At 38.5% G+C, this 23,825-nt stretch overlaps 1 protein-coding gene across 1 annotated transcript in view; it reads right to left on the bottom strand.

Annotated features, from left to right (window-relative positions):
• Positions 1 to 505: 505 nt before the first annotated feature.
• DDX10 (DEAD-box helicase 10) overlaps positions 506 to 23,825 on the bottom strand; it is a 288,366-nt gene continuing 265,046 nt past the window's right edge. The window contains exon 18 of the mRNA XM_004282265.3: positions 506 to 2,261. Coding sequence (XP_004282313.1) covers positions 2,084 to 2,261 — 178 coding nt within the window. The 3' untranslated portion in view covers positions 506 to 2,083. The remainder of the gene's footprint in view (positions 2,262 to 23,825) is intronic.

The raw sequence follows: 23,825 nt of genomic DNA, 5'->3' as shown, positions 1-23,825 counted from the left end.
TGTGTTGGGTCTTCATTGCTGTGTGCAGGGGCTACTCTTCGTTGCAGTGCACAGGCTTCTTGTCGCGGTGGCCTCTCTCTTGTTGCGAAGCATGGGCTCTAGGTGCATGGGCTTCAGCAGTTGTGGCCCCTGGGCTTAGTTGCTCCACGGCATGGGGCATCTTCCTGGACCAAGGCTCAAACCCATGTCGCCTGCATTGGCAGGCAGATTCTTAACCACTGCACCACCAGGGAAGGCCAAACCTTTAGTTTATATACTCTTGCATCTTTTTGCCCTTTGAAAATATTCAAGAGATCCTGTACCAGCAACCTTAATTTCAAAATCATCCCAGGTTGTTATACCCCAAATTCCTTTCTCATCTGTTTTCTCCATTATAGTCATTCTTGCCCATTGTAGCCATTTCATCCAGTTCTCATTTCCACCATTTTATATCCTTCCCACCAGAGGTAATAGAGCAATGCACTACCACACACTTTCAAAAACTGTCTTGGTGTTTTACTGTCCATTCATTAACTCAAAAAGCCTTTATTGAACCTATTATAGGGCAGGTGCTGTGTCTGGCTCTGGGGATACACAGGAGGGATAAACACATTCCTTATGCTCTCAAGAAACTTGTCTTACAACAGGGGCAACAGGCTTATAAACAAATGTCTTCAACATTACATAATAAGCACTGCAACAGAAGTAAGAAACATGCCAGATCAATGCTATGAAGAGAATTCTGACAACACGGAAGATTGGCCTAGAAAAATGTGAGGCAGGAAGCACAATGACCAGTTAGGAGATCACTGCAGAAATCTGAGCAGGTCATGATGAGAATGTAACTCTGCCTGAAAGCAGAAGCTGTAAAGACAGAGAAGAAACAATGGAGATAAGAGAGTCATTATGAAGAAGAATCAATAGAACCATCAAAGTGAAGGGTGGGGAAAGGGAGAAGCTGAGGAGTCGTCAAGTTTCTCATTTTGAGGACTAAAAGATGTTGGTGTTGCTCATGAGGATACCAAGCAAGAAAGTAGGAGAAACTTTTCAGAGACAAATATGGACTTAGGCTGAGATGGAAGCAATTATGGATATTCCCTTCCTTGGATTCATGAATCATTTGTACCAGTAAGCAAAAATTATTTTTGTTTGTGCATGGAGTGGAAAGTAGGAAAGGGAGAGAATAAGGAGAAGATGACAAATCATGATCAAATCAGTGGTGTCATGCCAAGGCACAGATTTCTTTCCCTGTGAAGAATTTGCCAGTTACTTATAACCAAAAGAGGCTCTGTGTTATTCTACTCATTATCAGGAGCTGGCTCTGGGCAGGGATCTGTGGTACCTGCTGCAAAAGGCACTTGTAGAAGACCTACAGCATACTAGGTGCTCACTAACAGATCTGGTTTTAGATCACAAAGTCTTCAGAGTCAGGATTTCTATTTATAAATGGCTACCCAGTCTGCAAGTGTAAGTTAAATGATATCTTTAGGAAGGCTAATTTAATAATATGAAAGATTCACTGTTTCAGGAATTGGCCAAACATTTTAATCTTAACAAACTTCCCTTGAGAATGCTCTCATATTTCTGGATACAATGAAAACATTAATATTTTATTTTATAGGAAATATGTTTATTATTGATCATGGCAATTGAAAAATATTCATTTTTTCTCAGGGTTGGTCCATCATACTCATCATACTCTTTCTCTGAGCAATTTTGTTTAATATTACAGAGAAACTTCTGTATGGTAAGCAAAACAGGAATTTCCAACAATGAAACAAGGTCTCTAGAACTTGCCAGTAAAACAAAGGAAGCATTTCCAGTGATAAGATGTAGGAACCCATGGATAAAATCTAACAGAGCACAGGCTGGAAAATGGGATCAGGAAATTTTATAATCCACCATCACTGTGAGTTTGCTCTGGGATGGTGCAAGCATGGCCTGTGAAAGGGGCTTAGAGGTATGATAGTTCCTGTCTGAAGAATGGGTCCTTTGGGCATGGGACTCATGTTACCTACGTGCCCCAAAGCCAACTGTTTTTTCAACTTCTTGCCCACATAATCATGACTAGAGGTTTCAAGGAGAAGACAAGAGCAAGTACTATTTAGCTTTGACTTTTGAGCAGATGTAACACCAGCTCTTCATCCTCGGCTAAAGACAGGCCTGTATCCAAAGGCTCTGAGGTTTCCCACTTGGTCTTCTTTCTGTCATGACTTGTGGGTCCCACGTCTTCCACTTCACTGTCGTTCTTTTTCCTCATTGCCTTCTTCTTCTTGGTATCACTGGTGGGAACAAATCCAATGATTTACTTTATAAATAAATAAATCCATTATTATGAAGTCAAACACTTAAAATAGAACAAAATTACCAATAACAGATACTTAGTAAAGTGATATTATTCAAGAGGGAAAGAAGCTATAACAACATCAGGCTATCTGTGTCATAGTAACTACCTTCCCATTAACAGATGTGGGGAGGGGGCCTATCATATACCAGGCACTGTGCAGGGTACATTGTATACACTGTGTCATCTAATCCTCACAGTAATTCTAGGAAGCTCTGGATATATCATTCACAATATGAGGACACCAGTTGGCCCACATTCTGGCTCCAGACTGGCTCCAATCTGCGCTTGTCCTGTCACATCAAACAGTCTCTATATAGTTAGGTTATCATTTAGGTAGCAGTAATATCTGTTGTGATATATAGATCATGAATAAAATAGAATCTGAAATGTTAAGTTACAAATTACTTAAGACATCAAGTAAATCTGCCCCATTTAAATCTGTATCTAAGACTCACAAATGGTCTGAAGAAAACATAAACACTACTGCAGTATTCGGCACACACTTGAGGCACAGACCATAAAAATAAAACTAATTTCTGAAGGTAGAGAAAAGCACTTGATACATTAAAATCAGAAGAGAAAGCAAAACATCCTCAAGGCATTTTAACATACCATCATCATGTTCAAAAATGACCAAATTATTGGATACAAGTTTAAAACAAAATAAAAAATCCATCTAGTAGCAATGGCAGTAGCAACTATTTATTAAGGGCTTACCAAGGGTCTGGCACTGTGCTACATGCTTTACATAGATTACAACATTTATCTTCATGACAATCCTTGGTGTGGTGAGCACCAGCCTCATTCTACAATGAGGTTAAAAGAGGTTAAATGACTGAACCTAGATTATGCACATGGAATTCAAACCCAGAGCTGAATTACTCTAAATTCAGCCCCAAAGTCAGAAAATTGAAAGCAAAATGTATTCCAAGCATAGGATGTATTCCAAAAGAGAATAAATTGCTCAAGTTACAATGGACTCTATTATGCCTTAAGAAGATAGTGGGGATATCAAAGTGAATGTGCCTAATCAGCATACCCAGTTCTGACCAGCCTGAAGCAAAACTGTAAACTATTTCCCCATTCACCTCCCAGAAATGCCCAGTACTCTGACTCAGCAGCCATTCTCTCTCACCACTGGTGGAAAGACAAACTATGAGGTTATTTAAAGCTACAAATAATCATATTTTAAAAGGGTGGGTATGTACCTACAGAGATGAACATGAAAGAGTTCCCTATAATGGGAATTCAGTCAGTAACCAAAGTTACTCTTAGTGGAAAGAGGACTCTAAAAAAAAGTACTGAGTCCTAAAATCTGCTTGATTATGGCCAGTATGGTGCCAATTCCACCGGGCTAGAGTACCATGATTTATTTGGAACAAGTTAATACTGATTTTTGCCCTGCCTGTATTTCAAGTGCATCTAAGAGCAGCTCATCAGAAGCAGCCTAATTAGTGGGCTTTACTAACGCCTCCTTTCTTAATGTGCTCTGCACACTGTATTCTGTGCAGGAAATAGCTGGTTCAGATACTAAAAAAAAAAGATGGAAAATTTATGTAGATGGAAAATATTTTCAGAATTAGCAGCACTGCTGCTTTGTGGACCAGTTCAAATTTTAAAAAGATATTTTATACTACTTTCCATAGCAAAAAAGTGGTAACTGGTAGAACAAATTAATTATTAAATAATGATTTAGATATTCTACAGGTAACTTACTAAAACGGGGGAAAATGTTATGAATCTAGACAACATTCATTTCCCAAAAAGGGAATAATGTAATAAATCTGGTAAACATTTAGTCAGAATATGGTCATAATTTGGTATCTTCAGAAAAGGACTCAGGGGGGACCTTCAAGATGGTGGAGGAGTAAGACATGGAGATCACCTTCCTCCCCACAAATACATCAGAAATACATCTACATGTGGAACAACTCCTACAGAACACCTACTGAACACTGGCAGAAGACCTCAGACTTCCCGAAAGGCAAGAAACTCGCCATGTACCTGGGTACGGCAAAAGGAAAAAGAAAAAACAGAGACAAAAGAATAGGGACAGGACCTGCACTTCTGGGATGGAGCTGTGAAGGAGGAAAAGTTTCCACACGCTAAGAAGCCTCTTCACTCGTGGAGATGGTGGAGGGAGAATGGGGGGTGGGGGAAGCTTCGGAGCCACGGAGGAGAGCTCAGCAACAGGGGTGGAGAGGGAAAAGCGGAGAGATTCCCGCACAAAGGATCAGTGCCAACCAGCACTTACCAACCTGAGAGGCTTGTCTGCTCACCAGCCAGGGCGGGGTGGGGGGTGGGGCCGGGAGCTGAGGCTTGAGTTTCCGAGGTCAGGCCCCAGGGAGAGGACTGGGGTTGGCTGCGTGAACACAGCCTGAAGGAGGCTAGTGTGCCACAGCTAGCTGGGAGGGAGTCTGGGAAAAAGTCTGGAACTGCCTAAGAGGAAAGAGACCATTGTTTTGGGGTACGTGTAGAGAGGGGATTCAGAGCACTGCCTAAATGAGCTCCAGAGATGGGCACAAGCCGTGGTTATCAGCTTGGACCCCAGAGACAGCCATGAAGCACTAAGGCTGCTGCCGCTGCCACCAACAATCCTGTGTCCAAGCACAGGTCACTATCCATACCCCTCCACCGGGAGCCTGTGCAGCCTGCCACTGCCAGGGTCCCATGATCTAGGGACAACTTCCCCAGGAGAACACATGGCACGCCTCAGGCTGTTGCAATGTCATGCTGGCCTCTGTCGCTGCCCCGCATTCCAATTATGACCACCGTACCCGTCCCTCCCTGTGGCCTGAGTGAGCCACAGCCCCTAATCAGCTGCTGCTTTAACCGCCTCCTGGCTGGGCAGGGAAGAGATACCTGAGGGTGACCTACATGCAGAGGTGGGGCCAAAACAAAGTTGAACCCCAGGACTGTGCGAACAAAGAAGAGAAAGGGAAATTTCTCCATGCAGCCTCAGGAGCAGCGGATTAAATCCCCACAATCCACTTGATGTACCCTGCATCGGTTGAATACCTGAATAGACAATGAAATGTCCCAAAATTGAGGTGGTAGACTTTAGGAGCAACTGTAGACTTGGGGTTTGCTGTGTGAGACTGATTTGTTTCTGTTATTTATGTTTATCTTAGTTTAGTTTTTAGAGCTTGTTATCATTGGTGGATTTGTTTATTGGTTTGGCTGCTCTCTTCTTTATTTTCTGAATTATTATTTTCTTTATGTTAATAATTTTTAAATTTTTCTTATTTAAAAAAATTTTTTTTCTTTCTTTTCTTCTCCCTTTTCTTTTGAGCCATGTGGCCAACAGGGTCTTGGTGCTCCAGCCTGGCGTCAGGCCTGATCCTCTGAGATGGGATAGCCAAGTTCAGGACACTGGACCACCAGAGACCTCTGGGCCCGAGTAATATCAATTGGCAAGAGCTCTCCCAGAGATATCCATTTCAGTGCTAAGACCATCTTCACCCAACAGCCAGCAGTTGGATGCCCCATGCCAAACAACTAATAAGAAAGGAACACAACCCCATTGATTAGCAGAGAGGCTGCCTATAATCATACTAAATTGACAGACACCCTAAAACACACCACTGGATGCGGCCCTGCCCACCAGAGAGACAAGATCAAGACTCACCCACCAGAACACAGGCACCAGTCCCCTACACCAGGAAGCCTACACAATCCACTGAACCAACCTCACCCATTGGGGGCAGACACCAAAAAACAACATGAACTACAAAACTGCAACCTGTGAAAAGGAGAACACAAACACAGTAAGTTAAACAAATTGAGAAGACAGAGAAATATGCAGCAGATGAAGGAGTAAAGTAAAAACCCACCAGACTAAACAAATGAAGAGTAAATAGGTGGCCTACCAGAAAAAGAATTCAGAGTAATGATAGTAGAGATAATCCAAAATCTTGGAAATAGAATGGAGAAAATACAAGAAACATTTAACAAGGACCTAGAAGAACTAAAAAGAAAAAATGATGAACAACACAATAAACAAAACTAAAAATTCTCTAGAAGGAATTAATAGCAGAATAACTGAGGCAGAAGAACGGAGTGACCCAGAAGATAAAATAGTGGAAATAACTAGCACAGAGCAGAATAAAGAAAAAAGAAAGAAAAGAAATGAGGACAGTCTCAGAGACCTCTGGGAGAAAATTAAACACACCAACATTCGAATTATAGGGGTCCCAGAAGAAGAGAAAAAGAAAGGGTGTGAGAAAATATTTGAAGAGATTATAGTTGAAAACTTCCCTAACAAGGAAATAGTCAAGTCCAGGAAGTGCAGAGAGCCCCATACAGGATAAATCCAAGGAAAAACACACCAAGACACAAATTAATCAAACTATCAAAAATTAAATACAAAGAAAAAATATTAAAAGCAGCAAGGGAAAAGAAACAAATAACATACAAGGGAATCCCCATAAGGTTAGCAGCTGATCTTTCAGCAGAAACTCTGCAAACCAGAAGGGAGTGGCAGGACATATTTAAAGTGATGAAAGGGAAAAACCTCCAACCAAGATTACTCTACCGGTAATCTTGTAGAGTAATCAAACCAGATTATTCTGGCAAGAATCTCATTCAGATTTGAAGGAGAAATTAAAATATTTAGAGACAAGAAAAAGTTAAGAGAATTCACCACCACCAAACCAGCTTTACAACAAATGCTAAAGGAACTTCTCTAGGCAGGAAACACAAGAAAAGGAAAAGACCTACAAAAACAAACCCAAATCAATTAAGAAAATGGTAATAGGAACATACATATTGATAATGACCTTAAATGTAAATGGATTAAAAGCTCCAATCAAAAGACATAGACCGGCAGAATGGATACAAAAACAATACCCGTATATGTGCTGTCTACGAGAGTCACACTTCAGATCTAGGGACACATTCAGACTGAAAGTAAGAGGATGGAAAAAGATATTCCATGCATGCAAATCAAAAGAAACCTGGAGTAGCAATTCTTATATCAGACAAAAGAGACTTTAAAATAAGGACTATTACAAGAGACAAAGAAGAACACTACACAATGATCAAGGGATCAATCCAAGAAGAAGACATAACAACTGTAAATATTTATGCACCCAGCATAGGAGCACCTCAATACATAAGGCAAATGCTAACAGCCGTAAAGGGGAAATCAAAAGTAACACAATAATGGGAGGGGATTTAACACCCCACTTTCACCAATGGACAGATCATCCAAAATGAAAATTAAAAAGGAAACACAAGCTTTAAATGACACATTAGACAAGATGGACTTAATTGATATTAATAGGACATTCCATCCAAAAACAACAGAATACACTTTCTCAAGTGCTCATGGATAGATCATGGATGGATCATGGATAGATCATATCTTGTGTAACAAATTAAGCCTTGGTAAATTTAAGAAAAATGAAATCGTACCAAGTATCCTTTCCGACTACAACACTATGAGACAGGATATCAATTACAGGAAAAAAACTGTAAAAAATGCAAACACATGGAGGCTAAACAATACGCTACTAAATAACCAAGAGATCACTGAAGAAATCAAAGAGGGAATAAAAAATACCTAGAAACAAATGACAATAAAAACATGATGACCCAAAACCTATGGGATGCAGAAACAGCAGTTCTAAGAGGGAAGTTTATAGCAATACAATCCTACCACAAGAAACAAGAAACATCTCAACTAAACAACCTAACCTTACACCTAAAGCAATAGGAGAAATAAGAAAAAAAAAACCCTCAAAGTTAGCAGGAGGAAAGAAATCATAAAGATCAGATCAGAAGTAAATGAAAAAGAAATGAAGAAAATAATAGTAAAGATCAATAAAAATAAAAGCTGGTTCTTTGAGAAGTTAAACAAAATTGATAAACAATTAGCCAGACTCATCAAGAACAAAAGGGAGAAGACTCAAATCAACAGATTTAGAAATGAAAAAGGAGAAGTAACAACTGACACTGCAGAAATACAAAGGATCATGAGATTAATACAAGCTAACTATATGCCAATAAACTGGACAACCTGGAAGAAATGGACAAATTCTTAGAAAAGTACAACCTTCCAAGACTGAAACAGTTAGAAGTAGAAACTATAAACAGACCAATCACAAGCACTGAAATTGAAACTGTGATTAAAAATCTTCCAACAAACAAAAGCCCAGGACCAGATGGCTTCACAGGCGAATTCTATCAAACATTTGGAAAAGAGCTAACACCTATTCTTCTCAAACTCTTCCAAAAAATAGCAGAGGGAGGAACACTCCCAAACTCATTCTACGAGGCCACCATCACCCTGATACCAAAACCAGACAAAGATGTCACAAAAAAAAAACTACAGGCCAATGTCACTGATGAACATAGATGCAAAAATCTGCAACAAAATACTAGCAAACAGAATCCAATAATGCGTTAAAAGGATCACACACCAGAATCAAGTGGGATTTACCCCAGGAATGCGAGGATTTTTCAACATATGCAAATCAATCAATGTGATACACCATATTAGAAAACTGAAGGATAAAAACCATATGATAATCTCAATAGATGCAGAAAAAGCTTTTGACAAAATTCAACACCCATTTATGATAAAAACTGTCCAGAAAAGTGGACATAGAGGGAACCTACCTCAACATAATAAAGGCCATATATGACAAATCCACAGCCAACATTGTTCTCAATGGTGAAAAACAGAAGCCATTTCCTCTAAGATCAGGAACAAGACAAGGTTGTCCACCCTCACCACTATTATTCAACATAGGTTTGGAAGTTTTAGCCACAGCAAGCAGAGAAGAAAAAGAAATAAAAGGAATCCAAATCAGAAAAGAAGAAGTAAAACTGTCACTGTTTGCAGATGACATGACACTATACATAGAGAATCCTAAAGATGCTACCAGAAAACTACTAGAGCTAATCAATGAATTTGGTAAAGTAGCAGGATACAACATTAATGCACAGAAATCTCTTGCATTCCTATACACTAATGACGAAAAATCTTAAAGAGAAATTAAGGAAACAATCCCATTTACCACTGCAACAAAAAGAATAAAATATGTAGGGATAAACCTACCTAAGGAGACAAAAGACCTGTATGCAGAAAATCTATAAGACACTGATGCAAGAAATTAAAGACGATACAAACAGATGGAGAGATATACCATGTTCTTGGATTGGAAGAATCAACATTGTGAAAATGACTATACTGCCCAAAGCAATCTACAGATTCAACGCAATCCCTATCAAACTACCAATGGCATTTTTCACAGAACTATAACAAAACATTTCACAATTTGTGTGGAAACACAGAAGATCCTGAATAGCCAAAGCAATCTTGAGAAAGAAAAATGGAGTTGGATGAATCAGGCTCCCTGACTTCAGACTATACTACAAAGCTACAGTAATCAAGACAGTATGGTACTGGTACAAAAACAGAAATATAGGTCAATGAAACAGGATAGAAAGCCCAGAGATAAACCCACGCACATACGGTCACCTTATCTTTGATAAAGGAGGAAAGAATATACAATGGAGAAAACAGAGACTCTTCAATAAATGGTGCTGGGAAAACTGGACAACTACATGTGAAAGAATGAATTAAAATACTTCCTAACACCATACACAAAAATAAACTCAAAATGGATTAAAGACCTAAATGTAAGGCCAGACACTATAAAACTCTTAGAGGAAAACACAGGCAGAACTCTCGGTGACATAAATCACAGCAAGATCCCTTTTAACTCACTTCCTTGAGTATTGGAAATAAAAACAAAAATAAACAAATGGGACCTAATGAAACTTAAAAGCTTTTGCACAGCAAAGGAAACTACAAACAAGACGAAAAGACAATTCTCAGAATGGGAGAAAATATTTGCAAACGAACCAACTGACAAAGGATTAATCTCCAAAATATAAAAGCAGCTCATGCAGCTGAATATGAAAACAGCAAACAGCCCAATCCAAAAATGGGCAGAAGACCTAAATAGACATTTCTCCAAAGAAGATATACCGATTGCCAACAAACACATGAAAGGATGCTCAACACCACTAATTATTAGAGAAATGCAAATCAAAACTACAAGGTGATATCACCTCACACTGGTCAGAATGGCCATCATCAAAAAATCTACAAACAATAAATGCTGGAGAGGGTGTACTGAAAAGGGAACTCTCTTGCACTGCTGGTGGGAATGTAAATTGATACAGCCACTATGGAGAACACTATGGAGGTTCTTAAAAAAACTAAACATAGAGCTACCATACGACCCAGCAATCCCACTACTGGGCATATACCCTGAGAAAACCATAATCCAGAAAGTCATATACCACAATTTTCGTTACAGCAGTATTTACAATAGCCAGGACATGGAAGCAACATAAGTGCCCATCGATAGATGAATGGATAAAGAAGATGTGGCACATATATACAATGGAATATTACTCAGCCATAAAAAGAAATGAAACTGCGTTATCTGTAGTGAGATGGATGGACCTGGAGTCTGTCACACAGTGAAGGAAGTCAGAAAGAGAAAAACAAATACCATTTGCTAACACATATATGAAATCTAAAAAAAAAAAAGGTTCTGATGAACCTAGAGGGAGGAAAGGAATAAGGAGAATGGACTTGAGGACACGGGGAGGGGGAAGGGTAAGCTGGGACAAAGTTAGAGAGTGGCATTGACATATATACACTACCAAATGTAAAATAGTTAGTGGGAAGCAGCTGCATAGCACAGGGAGATCAGGTCAATGCTTTGTGACCACCTAGAGGGGTGGGATAAGGAGGGTGGGAGGGAGATGCAAGAGGGAGGGGATATGGGGATATATGTATATGTACAGCTGATTCACTTTGTTATACAGAAGAAACTAACAACACTGTAAAGCAACTATACTCCAAGAAAGACCTGAGAAGAAAAAAATACTAAATAAAACATGACAGCTACTTCAACTTAAAAAATAAAATAAAAAATAATAAATTAAAAAATAATAATAAAAAGAAAAGGGCTCTTCTAAATGGTTTGGCACCAGAGGGTGATGTCAGCAACATGGCTAAATGAGATATCCTCGCTCATGTTCCCTCCCAACCACAATCCGGCATCCGTCCATGGACAAAAGTGCCGTTGTGGGAGCTGTGGTATCTAGCACTATTACACTAAGAGGCCCGGGAAGAGTCTGTCCCAATCATGTGTCGGGTAAGAGGTATACAGACCTGTCCCAGCTGTGAACCCTGCAGTGGCCCACAAACCACCGCTGCAGTCCCTCTTGGCAGTGGAATAACAATATTTATATAATCAGCCACACGTAAGTGAGCCTTTATGGAAGTCCAGGTCTCCTGTGGAGAAGTTCCAGCATACCAATGCAGCAAAAAAACACGAGTTGGACACACTGGAGACAGTAAGTGGAACAGTTTGACTTTATTCATATCAACCCTCCTCCAAAGTGGCACAGTTCAGGGCCAAGAAAGATCTTCTTGGCCTGTGATTTTTCCTATTGGGGAAAGTGACAACATATGAGTGAGTGAGTGCCTGGCTTCCCCTATTATACAAAACTTCCTCCCCATTTCTCTCTCACCCTATCCAGAGTACTAAATAATGAGCTGCATGGGGTGGGGACTGAGTGGGGAAGAGGCTAGAAGAGTGGCAGATAGGACTCTCAGAGGTAATTAAAAGGACATGAATCCTACTAACTATACCATGAATTCCTTCAAGAAGCCCACCTACGAACTGCTGGAGACGCCCTGCATGTAGATCCCTCCAACTGGCCCATGGGCACCCCTAGGGCTCCATGGGCCTCACCCACACCCCTGTCCACCCTGTATCCAGATCCCTGTAAGTGCTCCTGATGTTGGTGGTGAGAGTGAGCTTTGGCAGATAGCTAGTGAGCATGACCCAAACCTGCAGGTCAGGGAGAGGCCACAAGCTTCAGCTTTAGTATCACCCATGGGAAAACAAAAGGGAAGCTATCAGTATGCATCCTGGTGCATTGCAGAATGAAGAGAAGGTACACAAGTTTAAGAATTCTCCCACAAAAGGGAGCAAGAAGCACAGAGCAGGCATATCTATAGAAAGTCTGAGAAAGCCTCAGAATCCCTAGGAGGGCTGACAAAAGGTATTCTCTCCTGAAGGCAGTTAATAAAGACCGGAGAAGTTGACTGCTACTGCAAATGTGACGACAGCAACACAAAACCTGAAACATGAAAAATCAAGGAAACATGACACCACCAAAGGATCACAATAATCTTCCAAAAACCTATCACAAAGACATGAAGATCTACAATTTACTGGATAAGGAATTCAAAATAGCTGTTTTAAGGAAGCTCAATGAGGTACAAGAAAACACAGAAATAAAATTCAACAAAATCAGGAAAACAGTACACAAACCGAGTAAGAAATTCAACAAAGAGACAGAAATCATTAAAAAGTACCAAACAGAAACTCTGGAATTGAATAATACAATGAATGAAATGAAAATCTCAAAAGAGAGTATCAACAGCAAATGGATCAAAGAGAAGAAAGAATCTGTGAGTTAGAAGACAGGAATTTTGACATTATCTAGTCAGGGGAGAACAAAAAAAATAATAATAAAAAGAGTGAGGAAAGCCTGTGTGATCTATGGTAAATTCTCAAAGGAAACAACTTGTGAATTACTGAAATCCCAGAGGAAGAGGAGGAAGAAGGGGTAAGAAAACTTACTGAAAGAAATCACAGCTGAGAAATTCCCTAATCTGTGTAAAGATTTGGATACCCAAGTTCACGAAGCTCATGGGTATCCAAACAAACTGAATTTAAAGAGATCTCCTCCAAGACATATTATAATAAAATTGTCAAAAATCAGAGAAAAAGACTGAATCTTAAAAGCAACAAGAGAAAAGAAACTTGCAGCTTACAAGGGAGTTCCCATAAGACTATTAGCATATTTCTCAGCAGAAACTTTACACGCCAAGAAAGAATGTGATGATATAAGCAAAAGTGTTGAAAGGAAAAAAACCTGCCAACCAAGAATGCAGTCATCCCTCAGAATTCATGGGGAATTGGTTTTGGGACCCCCCTTCTTCCCCCTCCCAGTGATACCAAAATCTGCAGATGCTCAAGTACCTATATAAAATGGTGTAGTATTTGCATGTAACCTACTCACACCCTTCCATATGCTTTAAATCATTCCTAGACTACTTTTAATACCTAATAAAATGTACATGCTATGTAAACAGTTGCTGGTGCATGGCAAATTAAGATTTTGGTTTTTAGAACTTTCTGGAATTTTTTTTCCTTGAGTATTTTCGATTCACAGTTGGTTGAATGTGGATGTGGAACCCATTGATACAAAGGGCTGACTGTACTCTATCTGGCAATGTTGTCCTTCAGAAATGAAGGAGAGAGAAAGAGTATCGCAGACAAAAAAAAGCTGAAGGAATCCATCACCACTAGACCTGCCTTAACAACAACAAATAAAAATGCTGAAAGGAGTTCAAGTTAAATCAAAGGACACTATTTAGTACATGAAAATATCCAAGACACTGGGTAAAGGTAAGTATACAGTTAAATTCAAAATATGCTATTACTGTAATATGGTGGTGTGTTCAACATTTAACTCTAGTATAAAGGTTAAAGGGCAACAGTATTAAAAATAACTATAGCTACAATACTGGTTAATAAATACACAATATAAAAGGAGGTAAACTGTGATATCAAAAACATAAGAAGAGGGGAGTAAAAGGGTAGAGGTTTTGTATGTGATTAAAATAAGCTGTTATCAGTGTAAAATAGACTATTATCTATCTATAAGATGTCTTCTGTAAGCTTCATGGGAACCACAAAGCAAAAACCTACAGCAGATTCACAAAAGATAAAGAGAAAGGAATCAAAGCATACCACTCTAAGAAATCATCAATTCACAATGGAAGGTAGCAAGAGAAGGAAAAAAAGGAACAAGGGAACAACAAACAGCCAGAAAACAATACAATGGCATTAGTAATTCCTTACCAATCAATAATTATTCTAAATGTAAATGGATTAAATTCTCCAATCAAAAGGCATAGATTGGTGGCATAGATAAGACCCAACTATACGCTACCTACCAGAAATTCAATTCACCTTTAAGAACACATAGTCTCAAAATGAAGGGCTGGAAAAAAGATATTCCATGCAAGTAGAAACCAAAAGAGAGCAAAGGTAGCTACTTACATCAGACAAAATATACTTTAAGCTAAAAATGGTAACAAGAGACAAACAATATCATTATATAAAGACAAAGAGGTCAATTCATCGAGAGGATATAACAATAATAAATACACATAGACCAAACACGGGAGCACCACAATATATTAAATATTAACAGATCTGAAGACAGAAATAGACAACAATACAATAAGAGAAGGGGACTTTAGTATACCACTTTCAACAATGGCTAGATCATCCAGACAAAAAAAATCAGTAAGGAAATGCTGGATTGGAACTACACTTTAGAGCAAAGAGACTGAACAAAAATATACAGGACATTCTGCCCAACAGCAAAGGAATACACATTCTTCTCAAGCACACTCAGAACATTCTTCGGAAACACTATATGATAAGTCACAAAACAAATCTTAGCAATTTCAGTAGACTTAAATCATACCAAGTATTTTTATCAACCACAATGGTATGAAACTAGAAATTAATTATAAGAAAACTGAAAAATTCACAATATGTGGAAATTTAAAAACACAGTCCTGAACAACCAATGCGTTGAAGAAGAAATAAAAAGAGAAATCAAAAAACATCTCAGGGCTTCCCTGGTGGCGCAGCGGTTGGGAGTCCGCCTGCCGATGCAGGGGACGTGGGTTCGTGCCCCGGTCCGGGAGGATCCCACATGTCACAGAGCGGCTGGGCCCATGAGCCATGGCTGCTGAGCCTGCATGTCCGGAGCCTGTGCTCCACAACGGGAGAGGCCACAGCAGTGAAAGGCCCACATACCACAAAAAAAAAAAAAAAAACATCTCAGAAAGCAGCAGAATACACTTTCTTCTCAACTGCACACGGAACACTCTCCAGGATAGATCACATCTTGGGTCACAAATCAAGCCTCAGTAAATTTAAGAAAACTGAAATCATGCATCTTTTCCAACCACAAAGCTATGAGATTAGAAAGCAGTTACAGGAAAAAAAAATGTAAAATACACAACACAAGGAGGCTAAACAATATATTACTAAACAATCACTGGATCACTGAAGAAATCAAAGAGAAAATCAAAAAAAACCTAGATACAAAGGACAATGAAAACATGATGATTGAACCTATGGGATGCAGCAACAGCAGTTCTTACTGGGAAATTTATAGCAATACAATCTTCCCTCAAGAAAGAAGAAAAGTCTCAAATAAACAACATAACCTTATCCCTAAGGCAATTAGAGAAAGAATAACAAACAAAACCCAAAATTAGAAGGAAAGAAATCATAAAGATAAGAGCAGAAATAAATGAGAGATGAAGAAAACAAGAGCAAAGACCAATGAAACTAAAAGCTGGTCCTTTTCGAAGAAAAAAAAAATTGATAAACCTTTAGCCAGGCTCATCAAGAAAAAAAGGGAGGGCTTCCCTGGTGGCGCAGTAGTTCAGAGTCTGCCTGCCGATGCAGGGGACACGGGTTCCTGCCCCAGTCTGGGAAGATCCCACATGCCATGGAGCAGCTGGGCCCGTTAGCCATGGCCACTGAGCCTGCGCATCCGGAGCCTGTGCTCAGCAATGGGAGAGGCCACAACAGTGAGAGTCCCGCGTACCGCAAAAAAAGAAAAAAGAGAGATGACTTAATAAAATTAGAATAAAAAAGGGAAGTTACAATGGACACCACAGAAATACAAGGCATCGTAAAAGACTACTACAAGCAACTATACATCAACAGACAACCTTGAAGAAATGGACGAGTTCTTAGAGGTACAACATTCCAAGACTGAACCAGGAAGAAATAGAAAATATAAACAGACCAATTACAAGTATTGAAATTGAAACTGTGATTAAAAATCTTCCAACAAACAGAAGTTCAGGAACAGATGGCTTCACAGGCGAATTCTACCAAACATTTAGAGAGGAGTTAACACCTACCCTTCTCAAACTCTTCCAAAAAATTGCAGAGGAAGGAACACTCCCAAACTCATTCTACGAGTCCACCATCACCCAGATACCAAAACCAGACAAAGATATCACAAAAAAAGACAATTACAGGCAAACATCACTGATGAACATAGACGCAAAATTCCTCAACAAAATACTAGCAAACCGAATCCAACAACACATTAAAAGGAACATCATGAAAGATTGGTTCAAGATGGTGGAGTAGAATGATGTATGCTCACTCCCTCTTGCAAGAGCACCAGAATCACAACTAACTGCTGAACAGTCATTGACAGGAAAACACTGGAACTCACCAAAAAAGATACCCTACATCCAAAGACAAAGGAGAAGCCACAATGAGAGGGTAGGAGGGGCGCAATCACAATAAAATCAAATCCCATAACTGCTGGGTGGGTGACTCACAAACTGGAGAACACTTATACCACAGAAGTCCACCCACTGGACTGAAGGTTCTGAGCCCCATGTCAGGCTTCCCAATCTGGAGGTATGGCAACGGGAGGAGGAATTCATAGACAATCAGACTTTGAAGGCTAGTGGGATTTGATTGCAGGACTTCGACAGGACTGGGGGAAACAGAGACTCCACTCTTGGTGCACACACACAAAGTAGTGGGAAACACAGAGAAGAAAAGGAACTACAAAAACAAACCCATAACAATTAAGAAAATAGTAATAGGAACATACATATTGATAATTACTTTAAACAAGAATGGATTAAATGCTCCAACCAAAAGACACAGGCTTGTGAAATGGACACAAAAACAAGACCCATATATACATATTTGTTGTCTTCAAGAGACCCACTTCAGAACTAGGGACACATACAGACTGAAAGTGAGGCGATGGAAAAAGATATTCCATGTAAATGGAAATCAAAAGAAAGCTGGAGTAGCAATTCTCATATCAGATAAAATAGACTTGAAAGTAAAGAATGTTACAAGAGACAAGGAAGGACACTACATAATGATCAAGGGATCAATCCAAGAAGCAGATATAACAATTATAAATATATATGCACCCAACATAGAAGCACCACAATACATAAGGCAACTGCTAACAGCTATAAAAGAGGATATCAACAGTAATGCAATAATAGTGGGGGACTTTAACACCTCACTTACACCAGTGGACAGATCATCCAAACAGAAAATTAATAAGGAAACAGAAGCTTTAACTGATACAATAGATCAGATAGATTTAATTGATATTTATAGGACATTCCATCCAAAAACAGCAGATTACACTTTCTTCTCAAGTGCGCATGGAACATTCTCAAGGATAGATCACATCTTGGGTCACAAATCAAGCCTCAGTGAATTTAAGAAAATTGAAATCTTATCAAGCATCTTTTCTGACCACAACGCTATGAGACGAGAAATGAATTACAGGGAAAAAAACATAAACAACACAGACACATGGAAGCTAAACAATACGTTACTAAATAACCAAGAGATCACTGAAGAAATCAAAGAGGAAATCAAAAAATACCTAGGGACAAATTACAATGAAAACACAACGATCCAAAACCTACGGGATGCAGCAAAAGCAGTTCTAACGGGGAAGTTTATGGCAATAGAAGCCTACCTCAAGAAACAAGAAAAATCTCAAATAAACAATCTAACCTTACACCTAAAGGAACTAGAGAAAGAAGAACAAACAAAACCCAAACTTAGTAGAAGGAAAGAAATCATAAAGATCAGAACAGAAATAACTGAAATAGAAACAAAAAAAAAACAATAGGAAAGATCAAGAAAACTAAAAGATGGTTCTTTGAGAAGATAAACAAAATTGATAGCCAGACTCATCAAGAAAAATAGGGAGAGGACTCAAATCAATAAAATTAGAAATGAAAAAGGAGACGTTACAACAGACACCGCAGAAATACAATGTATCCTAAGAGACTACTACAAGCTACCCTTTGCCAATAAAAGGGACAACCTGGAAGAAATGGACAAATTCTTAGAAAGGTATAACCTTCCAAGACTGAACTAGGAAGAAATAGAAAATATGAACAGACTAATCACAAGTACTGAAATTGAGAGTGTGGTTAAAAATATTGTGACAAACAAAAGTCCAGGACCAGATGGCTTCACAGGTGAGCTCTATCAAACATTTAGAGAAGAGCTAACACCCAATCTTCTCAAACTCTTCCAAAAAATTGCAGAGGAAGGAACACTCCCAAACTCATTCTATGAGGCCACCATCATCCTGATACCAAAACCAGACAAAGATACTACAAAAAAAGAAAATTACAAACAAATATCACTGATGAATATAGATGCAAAATCCTCAACAAAATACTAGCAAACAGAATCCAACAACACATTAAAAGTATCATATACCATAATCAAGTGGGATTTATCCCAGGGAACCAGGATTATTGAATATATGGAAATCAATCAATATGATAGACCATATTAACAAATTGAAGAATAAAAACCACATGATCACCTCAATAGATGCAGAAAAAGCTTTGACAAAATTCAACACCCATTTATGATAAAAACTCTCCAGAAAGTGGGCATAGAGGGAACTTACCTCAACATAATAAAGGCCATATACGACAAACCCACAGCAAACATCATTCTCAATGGTGAAAAACTGAAAGCATTTTCTTCTAGGATCAGGAAAAAGACAAGGATGTCCACTCTCACCACTATCATTCAACATAATTTTGAAAGTGCTAGCCACAGCAATCAGAGAATAAAAAGAAATAAAAGGAATACAAATTGGAAAAGAAGTAAAACTGTCACTGTTTGCAGATGACATGACACCATACACAGAGAATCCTAAAGATGTCACCAGAAAACTAGTAGTGCTAATCAATGAATTTGGTAAAGTTGCAGTATACAGAATTAATGCACAGAAATCTCTTGCATTCCTATACATTAATGATGAAAAATCTGAAAGAGAAATTAAAGAAACACTCCCATTTACAACTGCAACAAAAGGAATAAAATATCTAGGAATAAACTTATCTAGGGAGACAAAAACCTGTATGCAGAAAACTGTAAGACACTGATGAAAGAAATTAAAGATGATAAAAACCGATGGAGAGATATACCATGTTCTTGGATTGGAAGCCTCAATATTGTGAAAATGATTATACTACCCAAAGCAATCTACACATTCAATGCAATCCCTATCAGACTACCAATGGCATGTTTCACAGAATTAGAACAAAAAAATCTTAAGATTTGTATTGAGACACAAAAGACCTCAAATAGCCAATGCAGTCTTGAGGGAAAAAAACGGAGCTGGAGGAATCAGACTCCCTGACTTCAGACTATACTACAAAGCTACAGTAATCAAGATAATATGGTACTGGCACAAAAACAGAAATATAGATCAATGGAACAGGACAGAGAGCCCAGAGATAAACTTACCCACCTATGGTTAACTAATCTATGACAAAGGAGGCAAGGATATACAATGGAGAAAAGACAGTCTCTTCAATAGGTGGTGCTGGGAAAACTGGGCAGCTACATGGAAAAGAATGAAATTAGAACACTCCCTAACACTATACACAAAAATAAACTCAAAATGGATTAGAGACCTAAATGTAAGAGCAGACACTAAAAGACTCTCAGAGGAAAATATAGGAAGAACACTCTTTGACATAAATCACAGGAAGATCTTTTTTGGTCCACCTCCTAGAGTAATGGAAATAAAAACAAAAATAAACAAATGGGACCCAATGAAACTTAAAAGCTTTTGCAAAGCAAGGGAAAATACAAACAAGACAAAAAGTCAACCTCAGAATGGGAGAAAATATTTGAAAACGAATCAACTGATAAAGGATTAGTCTCAAAAATATATAAACAGCTCATGCAGCTCAATATTAAAAAAACAAACAACCCAATCAAAAAATGGGCAGAGACCTAAATAGACATTTCTCCAAAGAAGACACACAGACGGCCATGAGGCACATGAAAAGCTGCTCAACATCACTAAATATTAGAGAAATGCAAATCAAAACGATGAGTTATCACCTCACACCCGTCAGAATGGGTCATCAGAAAATCTACAAACAACAAATGCTGGAGAGGGTGTGGAGAAAAGGGAACCCTCTTGAACTGTTGGTCAGAATGTAAATTGATACAGCCACTATGGAGAACGGTATGGAGGTACCTTAAAAAACTAAAAAATAGAATTACCATATGACCCAGCAATCCCACTACTGGGTATACCCTGAGAAAACCATAATTCAAAGACACATGCACCCCAGTGTTCATTGCAGCACTATTTACAATAGCCAGGTCATGGAAGCAACCTAAATGCCCACTGACAGACGAATGGATAAAGAAGATGTGCTACATATAGCCATAAAAAGGAACGAAATTGGGTCATTTGTAGAGACGTGGGTGGATCTAGAGACTGTCATACACAGTGAAGTAAGTCAGAAAGAGAAAAACAAATATCGTATATTAATGCATATATGTGGAACCTAGAGAAATGGTACAGATGAACCGGTTTGCAGGGCAGAAACAGAGACACACATAGAGAACAAACGTATGGACACCAAAGGGGGAAAGTGGCTGCGGGTGTGATGGTGGTGTGATGAACTGGGAGATTGGGATTGACATATATACACTAATATGTATAAAATGGATAACTAATAAGAACCTGATGTATAAAAATATAAATAAAATTCTAAAATTCAAACAAAAAAGGATCATCATGATCAAGTGGAATTCACCCCAGGGATGCAAGGATTTTTTTAATGTCCACAAATCAATCAGTGTGATACACCACATCAAGAAACTGAAGAATAAAAACCATATGATCATTTGAATAGATGCAGGAAAAACTTGTGACAAAATTCAACACCATTTTATGATAAAAACTCTCCAGAAAGTGGACACAGAGGGAACCTAACTCAACATAATAAAGGCCATATATGACAAACCCAAAGCAAACATCATTCTCAATGGTGAAAAACTGAAAGCATTTCCTTTAAGATCAGGAACAAGACAAGTATTTCCACAATTGCCACTATTCAAAATAGTTTTGGAAGTCCTAGCCATGGCAATCAGAGAAGAAAAAAGAAATAAAAGGAATCCAAATTGGAAAAAAGAAGTAAAATTGCCAGTGTTTGCAGATGGCATGATACTATACAAAGAAAACCCTAAAGATGCTACTAGAAAACTACTAGAGCTAATCAATGTATTCAGTAAAGTTGCAGGATACGAAATTAATGCACAGAAATCTCTTGCGTTCCTATACATTAATGATGAAAAATCTGAAAGAGAAATTAAGGAAACAATCCCATTTACTATTGCAACAAAAAGAATAAATTACCTAGGTATAAACCTACCTAAGGAGGCAAAAGACCTGTACTTAGAAAACTATAAGATACCGGTGAAAGATATCAAAAATGACACAAACAGATGGAGAGATATACCATGTTTTTGGATTGGAAGAATCAATATTGTGAAAATGACTATACTGCCCAAAGCAGTCTACAGATTCAGTGCAATCCCTATCAAATTACCAATGGCATCTTTCACAGAACTAGAACAAAAAAATTTTAGAATTTGTATGGAAACACAAAAGACCATGAATCGCCAAAGCAATCTTGAGAGAGAAAAACGAAGCTGGAGGAATCAGGCTCCCTGATTTCAGACTGTGCTATAAAGCTACAGTAATCAAAACAATATGGTACTAACACAAAAACAGATCAATGGAAACAGGATAGAAAGTCCAGAGATAAACCCACGCACCTATGGTCACCTAATCTATGACAAAGAAGGCAAGAATATACAATGAAGGGGACTTCCCTGGTGATCCAGTGCTTAAGACTTCACCTTCCAATGAAGGGGTTGTGGATTCGATCCCTGGTCGTGGAGCTGAGATCCCACATGCCTCGCAGCCAAGAAGCCAAAACATAAAACGGAAGCAGTATTGTAACAAATTCAATAAAGACTTGAAAGAATATATAATGGAGGAAAGACAGTCTCTTCAATAAGTGGTGTTTGGAAAACTGGACAGTTACATGGAAAAGAATGAAATTAGAACACTCCCTAACACTATACACAAAAATAAACTAAAAATGGATTAAAGACCTAAATAAGGCCGGATACTATGAAACTCTTAGAGGAAAACAAAGGCAGAATACTCTTTGACATTAATTGCAGCAAGATCTTTTTCGATCCACCTCCTAGAGTAATGGAAATAAAAACAAACAAATGGGACCTAATGAAACTTAAAAGCTTTTGCACAGCAAAGGAAACCATAAACAAAATGAAAAGACAACCCTCAAAATGGGAGAAAATATTTGCAAACGAAGCAAGCATCTAGGGATTAATCTCCAAAATATACAACAGCTCATGCAGCTCAATATCAAAACAAACAATCCAATCAAAAAATGGGCAGAAGATCTAAATAGACATTTCTCCAAAGAAGACATACAGATGGTTAAAGAGCACATGAAAAGATGCTCAACATCACTAATTATTAGAGAAATGCAAACCAAAACTACAATGCGGTATCACTTCACACCAGTCAAGAATGGCCATCATCAAAAAATCTACAAACAATAAATGCTGGAGAGGCTGTGGAGAAAAGGGAACCCTCTTGCACTGTTGGTGGGAGTGTAAATTGATACAGCCATTATGGAGAACAGTCTGTAGCTTCCTTAAAAAACTAAAAGTAGAACTACCATATGACCCAGCAATGCCACTACTGGGCATATACCCTGAGAAAACCATAATTCAAAAGGAGTCATGTACCACAATGTTCACTGCAGCTCTATTTACAATAGCCAGACATGGAAGCAACCTAAGTGTCCACTGACAGATGAGACAGATGAATGGATAAAGAAGATATGGCACATATATACAATGGAACATTACTCAGCCATAAAAAGAAACGAAATTGAGTACCTAGAGTCTGCCATACAGAGTGAAGTAAGTCAGAAAGAGAAAAACAAATATCGTATGCTAACACACATATATATGGAATCTAAAAAAAAAAAAAAAAAGGTCATGAAGAACCTAGGGACAAGATGGGAATAAAGACGCAGACCTACTAGAGAATGGACTTGAGGATACGGGGAGGAGGAAGGGTAAGATGGGACAAAGTGAGAGAGTAGCATGTACATATATACAGTACCAAATGTAAAATAGATAGCTAGTGGGAAGCAGCCACATAGCACAGGGAGATAGCTCTGTGCTTTGTGACCACCTGGAGGGGTGGGATAGGGAGGGTGGGAGGGAGGGAGATGCAAGAGGGAAGAGATATGGGGATATATGTATATGTATAACTGATTCACTTTGTTATAAAGCAGAAACTAACACACCATTGTAAAGCAGTTATACTCCAATAAAGATGTTAAAAAAAAAAAGTCATTCAATAAATGCCTACTCATCTGAAAAGCAGAAATCATGACCTTGTTGAAGGTTCT

This window comes from Orcinus orca, chromosome 8, assembly GCF_937001465.1.
Source record: "Orcinus orca chromosome 8, mOrcOrc1.1, whole genome shotgun sequence".
In the NCBI taxonomy this organism is placed as follows: Eukaryota; Metazoa; Chordata; class Mammalia; order Artiodactyla; family Delphinidae; genus Orcinus; species Orcinus orca.
This window is presented reverse-complemented; position numbering and strand designations above follow the sequence as displayed.